General features: G+C 38.5%; 1 protein-coding gene across 9 annotated transcripts in view; it reads left to right on the top strand.

Annotated features, from left to right (window-relative positions):
• LOC108966252 (serine/threonine-protein kinase Doa) overlaps positions 1-20,696 on the top strand; it is a 74,382-nt gene that overhangs the window by 34,484 nt on the left and 19,202 nt on the right. For 6 of the 9 annotated variants that reach the window (XM_018929011.1, XM_018929013.1, XM_018929008.1 and 3 more), the window contains one exon: positions 4,660-4,858. In XM_018929011.1, coding sequence (XP_018784556.1) covers positions 4,660-4,858 — 199 coding nt within the window. The other 3 variants (XM_018929006.1, XM_018929009.1, XM_018929003.1) reach the window with 3 other exon arrangements.

Here is a 20,696-nt window from a genome sequence, read left to right as displayed (position 1 = left end):
GTTCTTTTATTTCAGTTATATTAAATACATGTATGTTTTTCGTTAAATATCTTTAAATGTTGCCAGAAGATCATTGCAAAGTAAGCAATGTCAGAGAACTGAAAGTTTTTCTGTCTTCATGAAACGCTGAGCTGCGTCTTCCATAGCTTACTCAACTAAAATCACCCTGTATAGAGTCATGTGCTGCCGTTCGGAATTCTGATATTCAAATATTCGTGAATGTAGCGCCATTTATGTGTCAGGCCGGAGACTTTTCAATTGACTTGTTAAATCCCTATTATGCAATCCGTGCTATGTGCTTCTAGAGATTGGTTGATAATGCTTAAGACATTCGTGTTACCTTTCTCTCGTACGCTGCTATTCAAGCAGTGTGCCGCAAACGAGCACGTGCCGCGATAAGTAAATTACTCTCGCAATGAGAGGGCATTGCTGCTGCGACTAATCGATTTCAGTTGGGAAGGTGAAAGTTTGCTGCTTCCCCATGATCACCTTCGTCTATACAGGTGCTAACATATCACAATATATGGCAGAAAATAGACAATTTTCACACCAATAATTACTCTAATTTTCACCTTCAAGCAAGTCTAAAATTCATTTTATATTTGTTAGTAAAAATATTCCAATCATTTGTAATTTGTAATTTTTTTTTTATTGGTTCACATTTATTCCTTGGAACATATGTGTGTGGTTCAACCTGTTTAACGTGACACAATCATCAACAGCCCACTGCAGAAACAGTGCAACCCTGTTGGGGCGTAATTTTAATGCCGACGCGTGGAATATTTGTGTTGTGTGGATTTGCATTTACGCAGCGACACCTGTACGTACATTTGCATGCATACATACATATATTAAAGTGTGCTTGCTGTTTGCAGTGCATATATGTATGTTGCTCTCCGATTTTTAAATGTTAAGGAAAACTTTGAAATCTAAATTGTAATTAGTAAATGTTTGTTAGCAACTTTAAGATCAAGTGTTAATGATAGCCATGCAATTTTACCTTTTATACCTTTCCCAAACACAAGAGATTTCTTACAAGAACTTGATTTTGATCGGTCGGTTTTTATGGCAAATATATTCTATAGTAATCCGGAAAACTGAGGCATGAGCATGCTATAGTGATCCTATCCGAACAAGTTGTTCGGACAATGTCTTAGACAATAATTTATGCAAAGTCGTGAGTATATCTTGTCTAATAAAAAAAAAAATTGAAATTCACATACAGACCTTCTTAAATCGACGCAGCTCTAGCGTGATCATTTATATAAATACTTAAAAGGATCTCCGACGTTTCCTTTCGAATGTTACAAACTTAATATACCGTATTGGGGGCAGAGAAATCAAGATAGGATATGCATAGTAGTCGCTTTAATTCCATTTTAATACCCTTAAGACTGAATGTGCCTTCAAGCAAGATATATGCACGTATGTATTTTTAACATTAACTGAACCTAACCAAATGAGATATGTAGGTTACAACGAATGACATTCTGAAGTCGTCTGAGACGGCAATCTATTTACGATTTGCAGTCGTGTGCGAATGGAGATGAAACAAGAAATATGTTTATTTACGCATTTATTTTCAGTGGCAGTTTGTTGGCTTCTTTTATCTTCTCTGTATTAAGGTCAACAAATACATCGATGTTTTTAAGTTGAAGTGCTGTAATTGTGTTATATCTGTAAAGTTTGGTCAACTGAGTCCCGCTTTTGTAGATGTTTTCAGTATAATTCAGAATATATATATAATAGTAAAATACATTATTTGTGTAACCTATTCATTGTGAACTTATCTCGCTTGTTGGATTTCATAAAGTAGTTACAACAGTATGTACTGAGTTATATCCCTTTCTTTTGGCCATCATTTAAAAAAAGTTTTCATCCAGAGCCAATTTTAGCTATTCTAGGGATCAGCTTCTATGAATTTTGGCAACCCTGTTTCCCAGGTGTTTTCTCGTCGTATATTCAAATATATAGTATTTATATTGATTTCTCAATTTTTATTACTTTGACGGCGACCTATTTTGTTGTCAATTAATGGAATCATAATTTTCTAGTTGATATGCCTGCGAAATGTTTGTCAGTACAAATCAACCCATTTAGACTAATTAAGTTCGGCAATATCACAGAGAAAAGTTTCCATTTAGTGTTCTTTAAAGATGAATTATTTGCAACAAATACGCTTGTGGAGCATTTTATATTGTATTGCTATCATATAGTTATAAACTACTTTGCAACTAGTGGGAATGCGAGTGTGCAATCGAAAATCGCAAATAATTATAGTAAGACCCCTTTTAGGGCTGTGAAAGTTCAGCACTTTTATTACAATCGGCGAATTTCCCGAAGTTGTGCATTCGAATACCCAAAAACATACATTTATTCAATCCAATTTTGAAGCTTACTTGCGGCTAATATTTAATGTTGTAAAAAAAATAGTCGAAAAAGAGAGATTCAATATCGTAAATCGAAAACATTCCTTAGAATGAGAAAACGAAAAGATCTTTGAAAGGATTATGGTAGAACATTTGTTTATATATAAGAAAGAGCGAATAAGAATAAATTAGCAGGAGGAATGTTCGATTGCATTTGTAAAAATTAGTTTGACCACTATAACCGAAATTATGGGCCAATTTATCGGAAACAAATTTTCACATGTTAAGCGGGGTCTTACTGTACTCGCTTCCGTGCATGTATGTATGTATGTCCGTTCTTCGGCCACAGGGCTGTGTATCAAAAGTATATGCACTTTTCGATATTTCAGTTGGGCTGGCCATGCTATCAATGACGTATGTATGTAGGTGGACCGCCGCTTTCGTTTTAGAGTGTCTCATCTTGTCAGCACGTTGCAGTGTCCGCCTAATGATAAACTTTTTCAATTATTGTGCTATAAAGCTAAATTAGCCTTCATGTGCTCATTGACAGTCTTATATCTCAGTAATCAGTCCGATTTGAGCCTCCAAGAGGGACTGTCATACATTACCGACAAGTGTAGTGCAAGTGCAACAATGCTGAAAATATCACGATTAATTCACAAGAAATAATTATAAATTTTTACAGTTAGACATTTTATGTGGTACATATTAGTGCAGCTTTGTGCGCATGGGCGGTGAATGCTGAATAAATGATACATTGGGCAAGTTAGAGGTAATATGTGCTGGCAATATTCCTACTCATTTGGGCTTCGATCAAATGGTGTGATGAACTTAAAATCATACGTCGCAAATCTACTAATTGTGTGAGTACGCCATTGGCGAATCGTATTCAATATTTAATCGATCATTGCATATCACATGCAAGAAACCCCTAATCAGAGACCACCCGCTGTACTATATACCCAATTACCCATATCGGGTAGTTATAGTGGCTGCCAGAAAGAAGCTGCATGTATACTGGTTTCCAGGCCACAAGGGCTTTCGGGGAAACGAAATTGCTGATGAATTGCAAAAGGTTGACTACTGAACCCACTCAGAAAAAAGACGACAATCGTTAAGAACTATATATAACGAAATTTCCGAAAGGGCTTGAAGTGAAGTAAAAACACTGCAAGACGGTTGTTGGTCCATTCACAGGTCACAACTTACTGACATCACATGGGAGCCGTATGGCCATTATAACGACCTATGGAAGTACGCAGAAACTCCTTTGCTTATGTCCGGCCTTATGTAGAACATTTGTAGCTTAGATGTGGATGAAGTATCAGAATAAAATAGAAGTATAAATTTTTCCAAATTTCAGCTCGTATAAATAATTCCCCAGCGTTTCCTAACCTAATCTTTGAAATTTTCATACTCTTTTTGTATTATTATGTTTTATAATTTATTTGACAGAAAACAACAAAAAAGTAATGCAGCTGAGGCCTTAATTTTAAATTGTAAGCTCCAAAAAAAGAATACATGTCCATAAAGGTTAATGCATTTTCTTACTGGCGTTTCCTTTTTTTTAAACATGCATTGGTCCGAGTGGCGTATATACTATTTGTATTTTATAAACCTTGAGTAAAAGAATTGCAAACGTCAAAAATGTCAAAACATGGCAAATTAGTGTTTGAATCAATTCTGTTAGTATTTTTGAAGAAACTTTTATTACGCTTTAAACATTTGGGAAGTGCTAGCACATACGTTCATGTATCCGAATTGATTCAATTATTATTATTGTTTTTAATTATTTGGCGCGCAACACAAGCTTTCTGCTTCATTCAAATGAAAATTTTTCATTCTGACTTTTAAACAAATCAATGAAATCAAAACACATAGCAGCACATAGTTGAGAGCAGCGCACATGCTGGCGGCCAGGAAACAAAATTGAAGGAAAGGAAAGCAAAGCAAAGCAAAAAGAGAAGAGCACGTTCAGCAATTCAGCACTTATTGCGCTCGTTTACAGGAACTTTCCCACCATCAAAATTATAATAAAAACAGCAAAAACATAAAAGCTGTTGTTGTTTTGCATTTCAGAATAAATAAAAAGTATTTTGTTCATCTCGTTTGCCAAAAGCTGTGTCGCCGCCGGATTTGTTCTTTTGCCGCCGAAATATCTCACATGCAAAAGCTTTTCAGCATAATAAGTTTTGATGATTTTAGGTCATATTGTGCATCGTTTGTTGTTTTTTCACAACTGCAGTCAAGTTTTATTAATAACAACGCTTTTTATTCAAATCTTCTTCAGCTTTGATCGTTCATCACGCCGTCGCAAGGAGCGCTCGAAACGTTCACACCGTAAGTCGCCCACATCGGGTAGACGTGTTCATAAATATCGTTACAGGGATGAAACATCCAATTCAAGTTCACGGAGACGGCATCGGGACCGTGCCAAGGTGGTTGACGACCGAGAAACCGGACGTAATAATCGCCGTTCACCGTCTAAGGTAAAAACTTTTCATTTTATATGCAGGGAAATATCAAACAAAAAACAGAAACTGATTATCGAAAGAAATGCAAAACATATTACTAATTTAATTAATTAAACACGGTTTATACACTATAAGAAACGTAAATTTCCAAATAAAATACAATTTAGCTACAAAGTTAATTTGCACATTCTTCAAATGTGTCCGTAGCAACTTGAAAACCATAATGAGTGTTTATAGAGTTTTTAACAAAGAAAAGTAGTAAATTCTCCAATTTCCCAATTTTTTTATACCCATTATGACCTAAGAAGGTATTATTAAGGTATTTTACTTATTTATATATATGTATATATATGTATATGTATTCTGCGCTATTTCTGTTTGAATTCATATGATTATCTCATGTGTTTACTAAAGGTTTTCTAATAAGTGTGATATGATTTATTTAAAAAAAAAAAAACACACACACACACACACACACAAATCGTCAAGGAAATTTGAATGTTTTTTTATTCAACGTGAATTATAATCGATAAAATTAAGTTCTGAATATAGCACCATTCAAATGGCCTTTACAACTTCTTTTGAAGGAACGAATTCGATGAACAGAATTTTCGAGCACTATTTCCACTAAAGCAAGCGGTATGTCATGAACAAATCTTGAAGAGGGTGGTTTGTTGTAAAAGACTTCATTTCGAAATAAGTACGATCCGATGATTTCATCAAAACAAAAACCGCACCTAACTGTCCATTTAAGTGAATGTAATGGGTTTTCATGAATAATTTGTGATTTTTCTTCGCATTAGAATCGAGAGCTTTGTTTATTTACCGCACCACTCAGATGAGAAAGAATGATGATGATTTTCTTTAAGAAATCGTTATCGTTTTCTACTTGTTCCATGGCAAATCAGCCGTCAATTCAAAGTTGAACGGTGGTGCAATGACTTCAGTTCTTGGGTGGAAACATTTTTATACGGATGCCAGCCCAAATCCTTTCTCAAAATCCGCGCACGAAAAGTTCCAAATGGAGAACGATTATTTTAATATATTTGAATAATTAGATGAAATAGTAAACATTACTGAATTCAATGAAATAAAAGTATAGATCATACTATTAAAATGGCCGAAACGACCCTTAGAAAACATATCATCCCTATTGGAAAACCCGTCAATTATTCACATAGTTTATATTAATTTATGAAATCAGCTAAATTTTATGCCTTTATATGCTTCCAAGATCACTCATGGTATAAGATCATCCTCACACTATCCATCTCAACATTTTCCGTTTATTTTCGCCTTTATATCTAGCGGGGACATACTTGGTGGGAAGCCAGGACAGCGTGGTCATTCTCTTCGTTACGCTTGCTTCTTTTTTTTTACTTTTCTTTTATCGCCTTCAAGAACGATTGTTTCACACTTTGCACCTAAAATCCGATTGCTCATGTACATACAGATGTATGTTGAAACATATACTATATGTACGTACGTAGCATACAGAAGCAAATGAGTAATTGGTTTGAGCTACAAGATCAATTGCAATCGACGCAAGTATAAATAAATAGCAATTGAACCAATTTCTTGCCAAATTCATTTCTTGTCAGACGTTAATGCATTCTAACTATTCCGCTTTTATCCCCACATTACTCTTGTCAATGGCATCCAGGCTAGTCAGTGTAGTTTTTGCATTTAGAGGTTTTGTGCGCGTCTGCTACTGCGTGTGAACCCGCCCCTAAATCCATAAATTTCTAATACGAAATGAGCATGCTATTGTTCAAGCGACACCTGGAGAAGTCTCAGCTGGTTGCTCAGAATTTCATTAAGGCCAATAAAAGTGTAGTGTGTTATGTGAAAATGCGTGAGATGCCGGCTCCCAGGAAGATCGTACGCGTGCACGACCTGGTGGCGCAGTGTGCAATGCCTTTCACTGTGTACACCTGTGACTGGATTGCGGATGAGTATTTCGCGGATCACGACGGCGATTATCTTGTAAGCTCTCATTGTTCAATGTACTGAGCTTTCTGATAGATGTGTCGAATGTCAGTTAGACACAGAAAATGTGTAGCACTCAAATTGCTTGCCTGACACAACCGCCTCTGCAGGAATCATTTGTAACAAGTTACAGAAATATCGATTGCGCTCCCATTGTATCGGGCCATTCGTGCTTTGTTGATCCCTATCTGAAATGTTACGGTGATGGGCTTATTGTTTTTGGTATCAGTAGATGAATTTCGAAAGCCTTTACTAATATCTGTGAAATGTTTTTTGTTTTTCGTCCATTAGAGTTTTTTCAGTTTGTGCACCTACATGCTCGTCCATACTTATGGTACATACAAGCATTTCGGACATATTTCTGATTGAAAGCGTACATGTCAATTCAATTAGTTTGGTTATTCACAGTGACCATTGAATAGCAACATTTTAATGAAATAAAATGCACTCTTCTGAGTGAGTGTTTGTTGAAAGTGTCGTGGGGGTCTATAAGTATTTGTGCTTGGATTTATTGTTTAGTTTGCAATTTGGCAACGGCGGATGATACGAATCGTAAACTAGTCGTGTTATTGACGTCTTCGATAGCGTGTCACCGCTTTGGTGTTCTCCCCATTTCGTTACAAATCTGTTATCACCGGTCTCACAAAATTGATTTCTTTCGGCAATTAGAAAAAGTAGCTGTTAAACGACAGCAAAATGTTTTCAAGTCAACGCGATCTTCGTCGGAAAAGACCGCCATTTACGGAACGTTCTCGTTACGCAAAACGATCAATCGCTGCCGCAATAATTTTGATTTGGTTGTAGAATGTGATTTTTTATTTGATAAGTTTTTGGGTGATTGGATAACGGATGAGTATTTTCTTGAACATGATAATGACTATCTTGTAAGTGTGTTGAAATGAAATCGCTCGGATAAAAACAACGTTATATATTATATAATAATTTTAATGATATGTAATAGTTTGCATGATTCTGCATGCTTTATCTCGTTAGGACTAATATAAGCCTTACACGTCCATTGTTGCAACGTAACAATTATCTTACAATCTACGCATTAGTATTATCACTGATAAACTTGGTAAAATAAAAAAAATAAAAAAATAAAAACTTTATTTCTCTCAGGACCTTTATACTTATAGGAGTAAAGTCTGTGGTATTTATAGCTTTTAAAAGTCAATACCTACCTTTAAAAACGTCCTTTTCACTATGAAATATCTTATTCTTAGAAATACGTTCAAAATGAAAAGAGTATCAAGTGAAGAGAATATCTATGGAAAGAACGCTGTGGTTGGGTTAAAAATTCATCATCTTACCAATATATTTCCTAGACCTGGAAATATATTTTCTAATAACCTCCTTTTCACTAAATTTAAACAGTTTAATTATGACAACTTCCTTTTACTTTATGATTTCTCGCAAATTCAGCCTTTTTCTTAGAACGTTTGATAAATGTGCATTTGCCGTGGCGATTATGTGAGGCACTGTTCAATTTTTTATATTTCGGACATTAGTTGACCAACAATAATATTATTACATGGGCATACATATCACATATATACATATATATATATAGTATGTATGTAAACATATGTCGTGAAATAATTAAGCATTACGAGATAAAGAAATGAAGAGTTAGTTGGAAGAGCAGTTGCGTCATCGCTCTTTGCTCTGGGATATTTTACTTCTTCACTGCGCTTCGTTTCTTTAAGAGAAAGTCCCTTAGAGCGCATCAAATCGAAATTCAGGGAGAATTGTAACTTTATTTGAATGTGTTGTTTATTCCGACGTGTTAGCCTGTTTTCAAAACAATGCGCGCGCATCATAATTTTTCTTCAACACCAACACTTACGTGAAATATTTTCGAAAACGAAGATGTGACTTTTCCAAAGTTCTTACAGGCATGTGTGTATATTTGTATGTATAACTAAAATTATATACTTGCACTCAAAGATATTTGTAGGTGAGATATATATATATACATATAATGATCGACTATTTCGAATTGYTGGCAAATATTGTCTTTCGGAAGGCTGCTACTGGTACTGCTTATATTCGTTTTATGTTCGAAAAACTAATTCAGAAGAAAATCAAAACCCCAATTAGACGGTTGTGTGCGCGCAACAAGAAACAAGACTTTTCAAAATTAAATTTATTTTTTTTCTTGGTACATTACGGCTTTATGTAAAATTGTGTCGACGGTACGGCGCCTGCGAGAGTGCAAGTATAATTAAAAGTATATACAATTCAAGAAGCCGTGCGTGATATTTGGTTCAGTGTTCGTTTAGTTAAGTTAGGCAAAAAAAAACAAACATGTTAATATAACTTCAGTGTTGTAAACAGCTTTTTTCTATTTCTTCACTCTTTGAAAAATTCAACATTGAAATTGATATGAAAACATATATTGTTTGCCGCGGTTATCCCCCAAAAAGAGTGACATAACTTTGAAAATGGTTCAGAAAAAATAAAAAGTGACAAAAAAAGTAAATTATACATTTTTAAGACAAAAATACAACGACAAAAAACGGGGCTACAAAAAAGAAATATACAAAAAATAAAATAGCAGAACTTGACAAAACAGCGGGTTATATTTGTGAGTGAAACGAAGGAGCCAAACATGAATAGAAAATACTGAAGTCTTTTGTGTATATTTTCAATTTAAATTAAATGGGTTTTATCCGCCAAAGAGTTCCGACAGATCCATTAGATTTCGTGTTCTCTTTCCTTTAATTTTTTCGTTTCTGCTCGATACTTGATTATAATTTTGTGTCGGACTTTTGATCTGTTAAATAGAGCTTTTTTGAATAATAACAACAATAGCAAAAAAGATTTCGACGGGTCTAACTAATTTAAAAAGACAAAACGCAAAAATTTCGCACCATTCCTTAGGTCTCCCAATTCGAACATTAGTTGTATGTAGACAACATGTATGTATGTATGTGTATACTTATGTATGAATATGCCATTTTTATTTACTCCGAATTTATTTCGCACTGCGGCGCACACCCACCTTCGTCACATAACTTCTTGACGACATTTCAACTTTTCTGAAAATCGTTGTTTGTACTTTGGTCCCTTTCAAGCACACCATTCCGCCTTTTACGCGTATTTACATATTTCCACACATGGATGATGTGTGAGACTTTGCTCCACCGCCACCACTCTGCATTGATTCAAGCACTGCACCAGTTTAGACACGCGTGAGGTTGCTGTTGTACAAACAGATCAGCATAGAGTAGCGTTGATCAACCGTCTCTGTGGCAACTCTATGCAAACGTCATCTTCAGCTTTTGTATCGACCGCAACTCAATTGAGTGTTTATTGCCTTGTTTGCCATTGGTTACAATTGCTGTTGTTGTGATTATTTTTAGATTTTTCTATTTTAAGTAAATACGCCAAAAAATTTAAAAAAAGGAAATACGCCCATTTTCCAATACCATTTCGTCTTTTATACCTACATATATATACATACATATCCTGTAGTCAACGCAACTAGTTCAAAACTACTAGTAGTAAGTACATTGCCACTTTTCGGATCTAAACATTACAATCTCATACCAGTGCATAGTTGGTGTAAGTCAAATAAATTTTTCGCTGTAGTTGGATTTCCGAAAGGAACTTCAACTTTTGAACTGGTAAATTTTCTGCACAATGCGACGCTTCACTGCAGGTATACTCATACACTCAAGCAAGCATAAGCCGTATTAGTCATTTATGGTTTGCATTTTGCTTTCCGCTTTGTGTCGTTGGACGAGGTGAATGGACAATAACAGGAAGCAGCTTCCCGTGCAGAAATTTTTTAAGTTCAAAGCGTAACAAAAATATCGGTTATTAAAATTGTAAAATGAAAGTGCCATTTAACATTAAGCGAAGTCTATTATTTCTGCCCATGAACTAAAAAAGAATAGTTCCAGTTCCGACATGTGCCGAATATATTCGTTAGTTACTAGTTAACCGATAATAAAACGAAAGTACAAGTGAAGTAAAGTAACCGAATAACAGTGAAAATTGACAAACATAATATTTGACGCAAAAAACAAAAACATAATGTTTAAAGAATACGTTCTGAAGACACGTTGATACCGTACATGCTTGTATAGATTCTTGCCCCGAAGCTAAGTTAAAAAGTTAATTTTTAACATACGTACACCCCCAAAATTGCCCATGAACTTTTTAAAGACTTATGAAGCTTCGCAAAATCTTTGGGAGACATGCGTTGAGCCATTCCAACCTTAGTTGTAAATAACCCAACATTAGAGGGTCTATTTAAGTGTGCTTCACTATTTACTTTTAGATATATATTCCTTAGGTTATCTTATCATTTCAGTATTACTTTGATCAACTTCCTTCTAAATAATGGGAGATATTGATCTGTTCGCAAGAGCAAGGTTGCCAGGCGATTCTCTGTTCAGCAATTGTAGTTTGATCAAGCTTGCTCTCAATGACGTCATATGTACCTATCCAAGTATGCACATTGATTGATGGCAAAATAAACCTTCATCTATAGTATTGCTCGGTTCATTTGACCCCGAGAGAGCAAGAAAAGACACGCCAAGAAATTGACGGGATTTGCTACATACAAGAATGCAAATGTCTGCCAAAAATGTCAAGAGATTATTGCATTTACCTCGGTCCTGTTTAAAGGTGCGTGAAAACCGAAATACACAAGTAACCGTTTCGATGTACTTAACATCCCTCGTATCCGTTGATCACTTTCACATTGCAGCTGAAACGCATTTCGCAGTAATTGAAAAGCTCTTTTCGCTCGGTCAGACCATTTGTGATATTCGCCGTTAGGTTCAAGCACGTTAAGAATTCGAGCGGAGGCGCAACCAGTCTTCGCTATTTTGTGTTGAGTAATCAGTAATTTTTGTGTATTTTTTAGCAATTCAAGTGTAATATTATTAAAAAAAATTTCAAAATTTCAAATTTTCAATTGAATTTGTATTGTGTGTTGAAATAAGAGTAAATCAATTTCGATTTTCGAAAACATTAACCACCAGAAGTGTAACATTGAACGACGTACGTAAAAACCACACACACGACCTCAATTGCAAGATAATTTAAGTGCCAACAAAACAACAAAATCGTATTGCTACAACACAGAAAAAAATCAATTGCAACGTCGCAGTAATGTCCAACGAATTTAGCGAATTGATCGCCCTTAATTGCCCCGATCTACACTCGAACAATGCCAGTAGTGGAGGGGGTGGTGGCCAAGTTCATATTATTGATTCCCAACGCCGTTTGAGTGTAAAACAGATGACGGCGACAGAATTTGCTGCCACACGCGCTGCAGGCTCCGATGAAATCAAAGCTGCCACGCAGTCGGCATCGGCGCCTACTACGCCAGTTGATATCAACAAACCGGGCTTATTGGCAGTCAACACTGGTAGCAAATGTTCAAGTGACAGTGCAATACCTGCCGAGGTGGTGAGCTCGAATAATTCCGTAGGAGATATACCAAAGTCACGATCGCTATCGAGTGATGAGATCATAATAGCATCATCTAATTTGCCCAGCTGCTATGATCACAGTATGTTGCCTCCAAGAGGCGAACATCTTGTGTCCCTCTCGACCGCACCTGTAGAACACGTAACCTCCTTGCCGAATGTGTTCAACAAAGCTGCAGAAAAGCAGTTTTTACCTCTTAGTAGCGGTGATGCGGCAGCCGCATTGCGTGGCTCCAAAATTAGAGGGAATTCACCAAAACCACAAATGGAGCTTAATTTAGACGATAGTTTATCGAAAGGTCGTGGTGCGGTTTATGAGGAGAACGAGTCAAGGAAACGTTCCACTTCCAAATCGTCCACAGATGAGTATGAAAACCCACAAAATCATCATAAGATATCTGACTCGATCGAATTACTGCGTATGCATCGCCGTCAGCGTGGCTTAGACACTGCAGCACACGAAGTAGAACCAGTGCGTTCGTTGTCTCCAGTAATTTCTGGCGGGCTCTCTTTGCTCTCTATTACATCGCCGCGTTTACATCACGAACGCAGTCCGGCGCCAGACCGTCTGCACAGTTCGAGTTTGAGCAGCATTGGCTCAGCACTTTCGGCTTCGGGCAGTGTGTCTGTTTCAGTAAATGCTAGCAAAAATACAAGCAGGCGAGGCAGTGCCGTTAGCGTAGCTGAAGAAATGGCAATCACTTTACCAGTAGCATTACCACCGATCTCCAATTTTCCTTTATCAAAAACTACTTCAACACCGAATATGGAACGTCGCCGAAGTAGTTTGTCTGCACTCTTTCCAGGACCTTCGCCACTTGTGGCACCTGAACCTGTCTTGCACACTAATCCTTTATTGCCAAAGAACAATGTATCTGCTGAGGAAGAAGAGACACACTTTATAGAAGAAGATACTTCCAAGCGAGATATCCCTGCCGGCAAAATGGTACATCGCACTAAAACGCCACCACCAGTCGGTGTCAAATTAGGTGTCAATTTGAAAAAGGTTTCGCCGCAGAGGACTCAAATAGGAATCAAAAAGAATGAGGCACCAATGTTGGGAGTAGTCTTGCGACGTGTCGAAAGGAAACCTATACAACAAAAAAGCATTCTTGATGACGACAAGCCACTCTATCACTTCTCCATAGTACGTAGTGAAAAGAAGGATCAAAAACCGATAACAGCAGCTCCTAAGCCAAAGCCGAAACCTGTAATTGGTTTACAAAAGTCAGCGACCACGGTTGCAGTGCCGCCAAAACCGAATCCGGGTGGCATTCTAACAGGTCCACAAGGGAATACCGGAGTTGGCGCACGCCCTGCAAATCCGGTGCAGCGTCCACCCCAGACTCAACGCCCGCAACTTGGTGTGCCAATTACTATTCAGAAGATCGAAGGCGATAAAATTATTATAATTAAGAAATTTGTTATCCCAAAGAATGGTAAAATTCCGGAGCAGTATCTCAAGGTTGGTTGGTCGTTCGTGTTGCATTTGATTTTGGTTTATGTGTTGGCATTTTGAGTTGTGTCGTTCATGCAGTTTATCTGTAGACGTTCATGATCGTTTCAAGGTCAATGTTAAGCTGTTTTCTGTGATGTCACAGTGTTCAATGTTGCCTTCAGAACATCCAATTTACAATAAAACACTTCAATTCATTTATTGGTATACCGCATGTAGTCGGGGGAGAATTTATACATAGCATTGTTGAATAGTGAACAATTGTTAGACGCCAATAAACTCGAAGCTAAATAGCTGTAACGATAACATATCCCTATAATTACAGAATATATTCTAAGAATTACAAATTTGTTAAAGTTTTTTTTGAAACAATTCACTTAGTTTATTCTCCCAAACAAATGAGTGAAAATATTAAGCATTCAATTGCGGAAACTAATTCTGAAACAAAAACAATAACATCAAATAAAACAGAACAATTAAACGGCAGCGATGAATCAGCACCGACGCTATCCCTTCCTAGAACAGCACCCGTGAGATCTGTGATTACTACGTCTCAGCCGGAAACTGAGGGGGCCAAAGCTAATGGTTATAATCTGGAAGGCTTGACCAAAGCAATAGAGTGGAATACCTCTTTTAAAAGGGAGGATTTCGACCCAATGGTGCCCATTACCGTCGCCACGTTTGGCGAATCGCCGTCAAACATTTCGAATAACCAATCGGGGTCACAGCAACCTTATCATTTGGTATACCCCCAAATGGCGGCGGTCTTATCTTCAAGTAAGACCGAAACTAAGACCGCTTTGTGTTCGCCAGTTTCTTCTCCTCTAAGTGGTCGAAAGTKCCGGCCGCTGGTGACTTCGAGTCCTAAATCAACCCCGCCAGTAGCACGTAAAAATTATCATTTGTCGTACAATACTGCCACTGGTACTATATCATCACCAATTCCAATACCTGCGGTGCCGCCACACATGATGTCGGCTATGGGATCGAGTCCGGCATCATCATTATCGCTATCTTCRTCGACATCATCACCTTCGTCATCGCCTCCTCCGCCTGTTCCTGTACGAGCACCCAAATACAGTACCAGTGGGATCGTACAACGATCTTTAAAAAAGTGTCAAAAAGATGATACTAACGCCTACACAAAAAGTTCACCTCATGGGCGCGGTTACAAGCCTTTAAGTGGTTCGCCTCGGAGTCAAATGGACTTGGCCATATCAAAACATCAGGAAACCAGAATTGGTAATGCCATACACCGTTTACCCGAACTTACATCCATCTCTGCCAAGCCTGGAATGGACATTGACTTGGATAAATTGGTTGCGCAGCAGAAGGAGCTGGAAAAGCAAACAGCGGCTGTTAAATTGGATGCAAATATCTATGATGCGGAAATCGAAATGATGAATCAATATTTGAAAAGCCTACCTGACTACACTGAATTGGACAAAAAGCTGCATAAGGAGTTTCAGGAGTGTGAGGACTTGTATGACCGGTTGAAGCGTCGGCAGGCGCCAGTTTCAAATTCAAATTTCCGCAAAAGTGTTATATTACCCGCGGCATTTAATTCACAGACGACAAGCCTTCCAAGTGTATCTGTTCATAATTTGGCGAAGTCATCATCGATAAATTTCGGTAATACTCTTACTTCAGTGGAGCATCCACAATCAACTATCGTCACGAACCGCTCTCGCTTGGCATACCCTTCCATATTTTCTTCAGTCGGACAACAGCAACAACTTGCTCCGAAATTGCAACGTAGCATTTCTAGTAACAGTATGCCATATTCGAACTCGCCGCAATATGGTTGCGTTCAAGGAATTATAACACCGAAGTGCACCCWATTGTCARCGGATCAGAAAGACTCAACTACTAACGGATCTAATCTTTCACTCAACAAGCAATTAATGAACGATTTTTGGACGGAAAATCTATTGTCCTCACAGAAACGTCAAACACCGAAACGGTCAATATGGAACTACGAGAAAATTTGCGCACCTACTGTAAACACTGTAGGCGCTGCAGGGGCACCACTTAAAGTGGATGCCCAGACAGCAAAGAAGCTCGCCATATTCGACCCGACCGTGGCCGAAGCGGCACAAAAAGAACTCCATAAGCCAAATAAACTCCAAAAAAATGCATCTTTATCGCATTTGGATATGAAAGTGCGGCAGGCCGTAACTAAAGAAGAACTATATAAGCTTATGTGCAACGAAAATTCACTCACCGTCCCGCTGGCGCCTACAAATTTCATCAGCAAGCTACCTGTAAAGATAAATGCTCAACCAATAACGCAGGTGCATCATCCCCAGGAACAGCTACAGCCTGATCAACAACAATATTCAAAGTTGATGCCCTTGAATAAAAGCGTTTCATTGTCCCATGTGCCCTCCGGGCTGATCTCAACATCAACAAATTTCGACAATGCCACACCACACACACAACCTGTTAAAACTCCAGCGAAAAATCTAGTGCGCTCAACAAGCCGCACACACATACCGTCCTATATGAAACACTTGCCCTCATTGAGTCGCAGCAATTCGAACACAGCTATATTAATGCCCACGTCTACAGCAGACCAAATGAAGCAGCCATCCGCGTTGATGCCCAACATCACAACGACGACAAAAGGAACTGTGAATTCCATGGGTGGTTTACTCAAGAGTGCATCGAGCTCAAGTGTTTTCGGCGTTGGTGCGTCAGCTAAATATAGTCCGTTCTATATGCAGCAATCTATCGCTGATGACTCAGCTCAAAGTACTTTAGTAGCTACGGGAAATACGCTGCCACAGTTAACAGCCACCGCTGTGTCGCGTGCGCCTGCAATGGCAACTTCTTTGGTGACTCCTAGTGAGAAACCAAAATCGGCCCTTAGTGACGAGCTGATGATACGTCAAAAGCAATCGCAAGCATTGTCGCAACTACAAAAGCAGCCGCAGACTGAGGCTAAACAACAACGGCAACCCACGCGAGCACAAAAGCAAATTGTGGCGAGTAATGTAGATTCCTCGGCTTTTTCTTGTGAGACGGTTAAAACATCCGGATCGCCTCTAATATGYCCCACGAAGACACCTGATATTGGTGTTGTTGTTRCACCATCCTCATCTGACCGCAAGTCTGAAAAGAGCAACAGCACGATCAGTACGAGTAGTATAACAACTACAAACTGCTGCAGTACACATTTGCCACAACTGTCGAAATTTACATCTTCGTTTCACATACCATCCGCAGAGGCCAAGGGCAGCCGTCTGACGCCTGCAACAAAGCAAACCCCTCGCAATGGTGGTACCACTGGTACCAGTGCAACGGTGTCAAGCGATGAGCAAGCTTACAAAATCACCAAAGCGCAAAGCAGTGCCATCTTAGAATTGCCCAAACGTCAAAAGGACACAGACAATAAGGTTGAGAAGTGCTTGAATGAATTGTTGAAAATTGGCAACAATAGCAACAGCAAAAATGAAWCCAGCAGTTTAACAGCGGAACTAGTGCAAACATCCACACAATCWAACAAAATTGCTGTTCCAGCCGTCACAAATAATCTATTTTCTGAAGAGCAAGGCAAAATCGGGAGGATGCAACAGCAAYTACCACAGTTATCGAAGAAAAATTTTCCCCTTGGCAAGTCGAGCTCCACATCGCAAATACCGCTAGGTGGCTGTAGCTACCAGCGCACAATTTTGCAGTCACAAGTGCCGTCGCAACAAAAGAATGATCAACAACTTATTCAGCAACACGATATTCTACGTCCGAGGAAACCACAGACATTGCAACAGCAGCAACAGGAGCAACAAACTGTCGCGCCCATACAACAACACGCCTACCCGCAACAGAAGCGCCCTTTTTTGAACTGGAACTCCTTTGCGTGCTCGGCSATAAATGTATCAACAGACCCTTTCTGGCAACACCAGCAAACGCATAAGTTGCAGCACACCGCTTCGGCTTCGAATGTAGGCAAGAAGTTACAACCAGTTATCTCTCAACAGCATCTGCATCAACGCCAACACTATCAGCAGATTGCTCAGCCTAAAGCTGCAACAGGTTTAGCGACGCCTTTGATAAAAAACAATACTAACAAAGAGAATAAATATAACAACTTGCAGCAACAACAACACACACAGTTTACGACTGGCTTCTTACCAGTACAACAGTCGCAGCAGCAGCAGCAGCAGCAGCTGCAAACGCAGCAACAGCAAACAAAATACAATTTCATGAATGCGCCACAACCACAATTTGATGGCAACGTCTTGACGCATTCGGCCTCTTTTAGCGCTGTGCAGAGACCAAGCGGAATCCAGTTGTTAGGTGGCAAGCAGCAGCCGCCGTCCGGACAATACTTCAATGGACCAAAGATGCAGCAACAGCAACAGCAACAACAACAATCCCAGCCGGCACAAGCGGAGTGCCAAATCTTGCAGAACTTCGATCCGTATTTATATCCGAAGCACAGCAACTACTCTCTCGGAAATATACAGCACAAACTCTTCCGTCATCACCAACAGCAACAGCAGCTACAGAACGGTGGCGGCGGTGGTTTTCCAACACAGCTCAATACTCAAGCGAAACAACAACGGCAGCGACAGCCAACAGGCGGTGCTTCGTATCACGGTTTTGGTTCCGCCAACGCAACTGCAGGCCCAATTCAAGTCAATCCCCTCACCCAATCAGCCTCCACTTCGGCCATGTGCTGCGACATTCACCGTCCTCTAGCCCCGATTCATGCAAGTGGTGCTGGCCACCAGCATCAGCAACAACTGCTGTTGCAGCAGCAACAAAGTAATTCAGTTATTTTAAATCAATCACACAATCAAATGTCCAAATCCGCACTAGCACTACACTATATCGAGGTAGTTTCTCTGAATTTTTAATTTTCGTTTCTGTTTCGTTTTTTGTTCTTCTGTTGCGGTTTGTTGTGGTGTTTATTGCCAATGTTAATTGTGTGTCATACTAATTTATGTACAAATCTATGTGTAAGCTGCATTGCCATCTGCTGTTCTCCTAATTACTACTAATCCGTCGCATTCCGCTGCATTGCATCCGTTTTTTGGCTTGTATCACACATATACTCGTACACACTTATATCCTCGCAGGGCTCGCTTGCTTATGTCATTCCAATTTGTTCACAGTAAAAATATTTAAATATTTGGTGTGCTGATTGCCTAAATGCATGGATGGGCACACATATTTATAATACGTACGCTTGGCAGTTTGTATGCTCGACGTGATTAGCCTCAGTAATCAGCACGCTAGCTGCGAAAAGAGCACGTGTTACTTTAACCCTTCCGCTGCCATTAAGTTTAAGCCGCTTTAAAAGCGATCACAAAGCGCACAAATGTTTTGTGCACCATCTCTACAGTGGTTTTAATTTTTTAGTTAGTGTCTGGAATGCAAACTGAAAAATACTAATCGATGAATTTCTATGAATCTCTTTGTCTATTACTTYTCACTTTTCACAATTGTCGGATAGTCTGCGGGACAAAAGATTTCTTAGAGTGTTCTACGGTAAAGATAATTGCGGGATCAAAACATATATTTGATTTACACATTCAAATTCGATATTTTATTCGTTGTGGGATCAAAATGCATTCTTAGTCCCTCATTATTAAAAATTGTTGCAAGCCGGAAGTGAAATATTCTTTATTTTCGAAAACCGTTTTTAACAGGCTCGGAAATTTTCAAATATATGACTATTAATGTCATGTGTACCTTAATGCAAAATTCGTAAGACTTTTGCATTCATACTTAGGTACATGGGTACTAAGTATTTGGCAATAAACAAAAATAGTGCGATTACTCATCGTCTTTGGTTAACCGACAGAAATGTTTATAAAATAAAGTAATAATGAAAGACGGCTATGAGTATGTGCCCATTCAGACGATTTGCTCCAACACAGCTGGTGCTGCCGATGCACTAATACTACAGTACGATTTTCGAGCTGTTGTTTTCCTTAGACAAACATGTGTATTGCGGTAGGAAAACAATCATCAAACTATTGCTTTATAAAAATTGTGCGAGCTGTGCTATTGAGGAAGACTCCTTTGCTCATTTTTCGTTTTTCCATCACTCTCTACTTTGCATTTGCTGTTTATCGGCGATGGAGAGAAGAACGAAAAGATCGCTTAGTTCAGCAGCTAATGGTGGTGGCCCCGCACAGGCATCGAATTCTAAATAATTTAGCAATTAGACACTGAAACAGATGGTTCACACACCAAAGAAGTAAACAAAAATTCATGCTCTTTCAATGTCAATTTGCGAACAGCATTTTACAGTGTACAATGTATGTACATATATAATATTAATTTGTGTGTGGTGGCTCTACTATTAAAGCATTGGATTAAATATGCAAACGTGCATAGGCAGATACATCTAGTAAAATATATATGGCTCATCCTGTGAAATATTACTTTACCAATTAATATGTATTCTGCTGCCCAGCTGCTGCCATCATAAATTTGCAAGCCATCAGAAGGTGTGTGACTTTCCATTTACCTTTGCACTGTCGCTTTATTCCACATAGTTGAATCTCCGTTGGGTCGTAATGGGTTCTCTACGTAAGTTTTGTATATAGTATTATATATAGGCGATGTACTAAGTTGCTCATACGCCCTGTGTTTCTTTGTTGAAGGTCAAAGTCTTCCCTACTACTTGCGAAATATATGTGATGATGTCCACATGTACAGCTAAATGATAATATTTATTTAAATACACGTGTATGTAAATATGTACATATGTTTGAAAAAAATTAAAAGATTAAACAGTTTTCGGAYGCCTAGGAATAGCCGTATACAGACCAAAACCTATTGCTTAAGTAAATTACATACATAAATTATTGTAAAGAATGGAGAGTGAGCATCAGCTGGTAAACTAAAAAAACTAAGGACAGCTGGAAAGCTGAATTGTCATATTATAAGCACGATAAAATCGATAGGCACAATCTAACTTGTTCCACAAAAATACAATGGC

The sequence above is a fragment of the Bactrocera latifrons genome, unplaced genomic scaffold (genome assembly GCF_001853355.1).
Source record: "Bactrocera latifrons isolate USDA-ARS-PBARC rearing strain unplaced genomic scaffold, ASM185335v1 scaffold_158, whole genome shotgun sequence".
Lineage (NCBI taxonomy): Eukaryota > Metazoa > Arthropoda > Insecta > Diptera > Tephritidae > Bactrocera > Bactrocera latifrons.
This window is presented reverse-complemented; position numbering and strand designations above follow the sequence as displayed.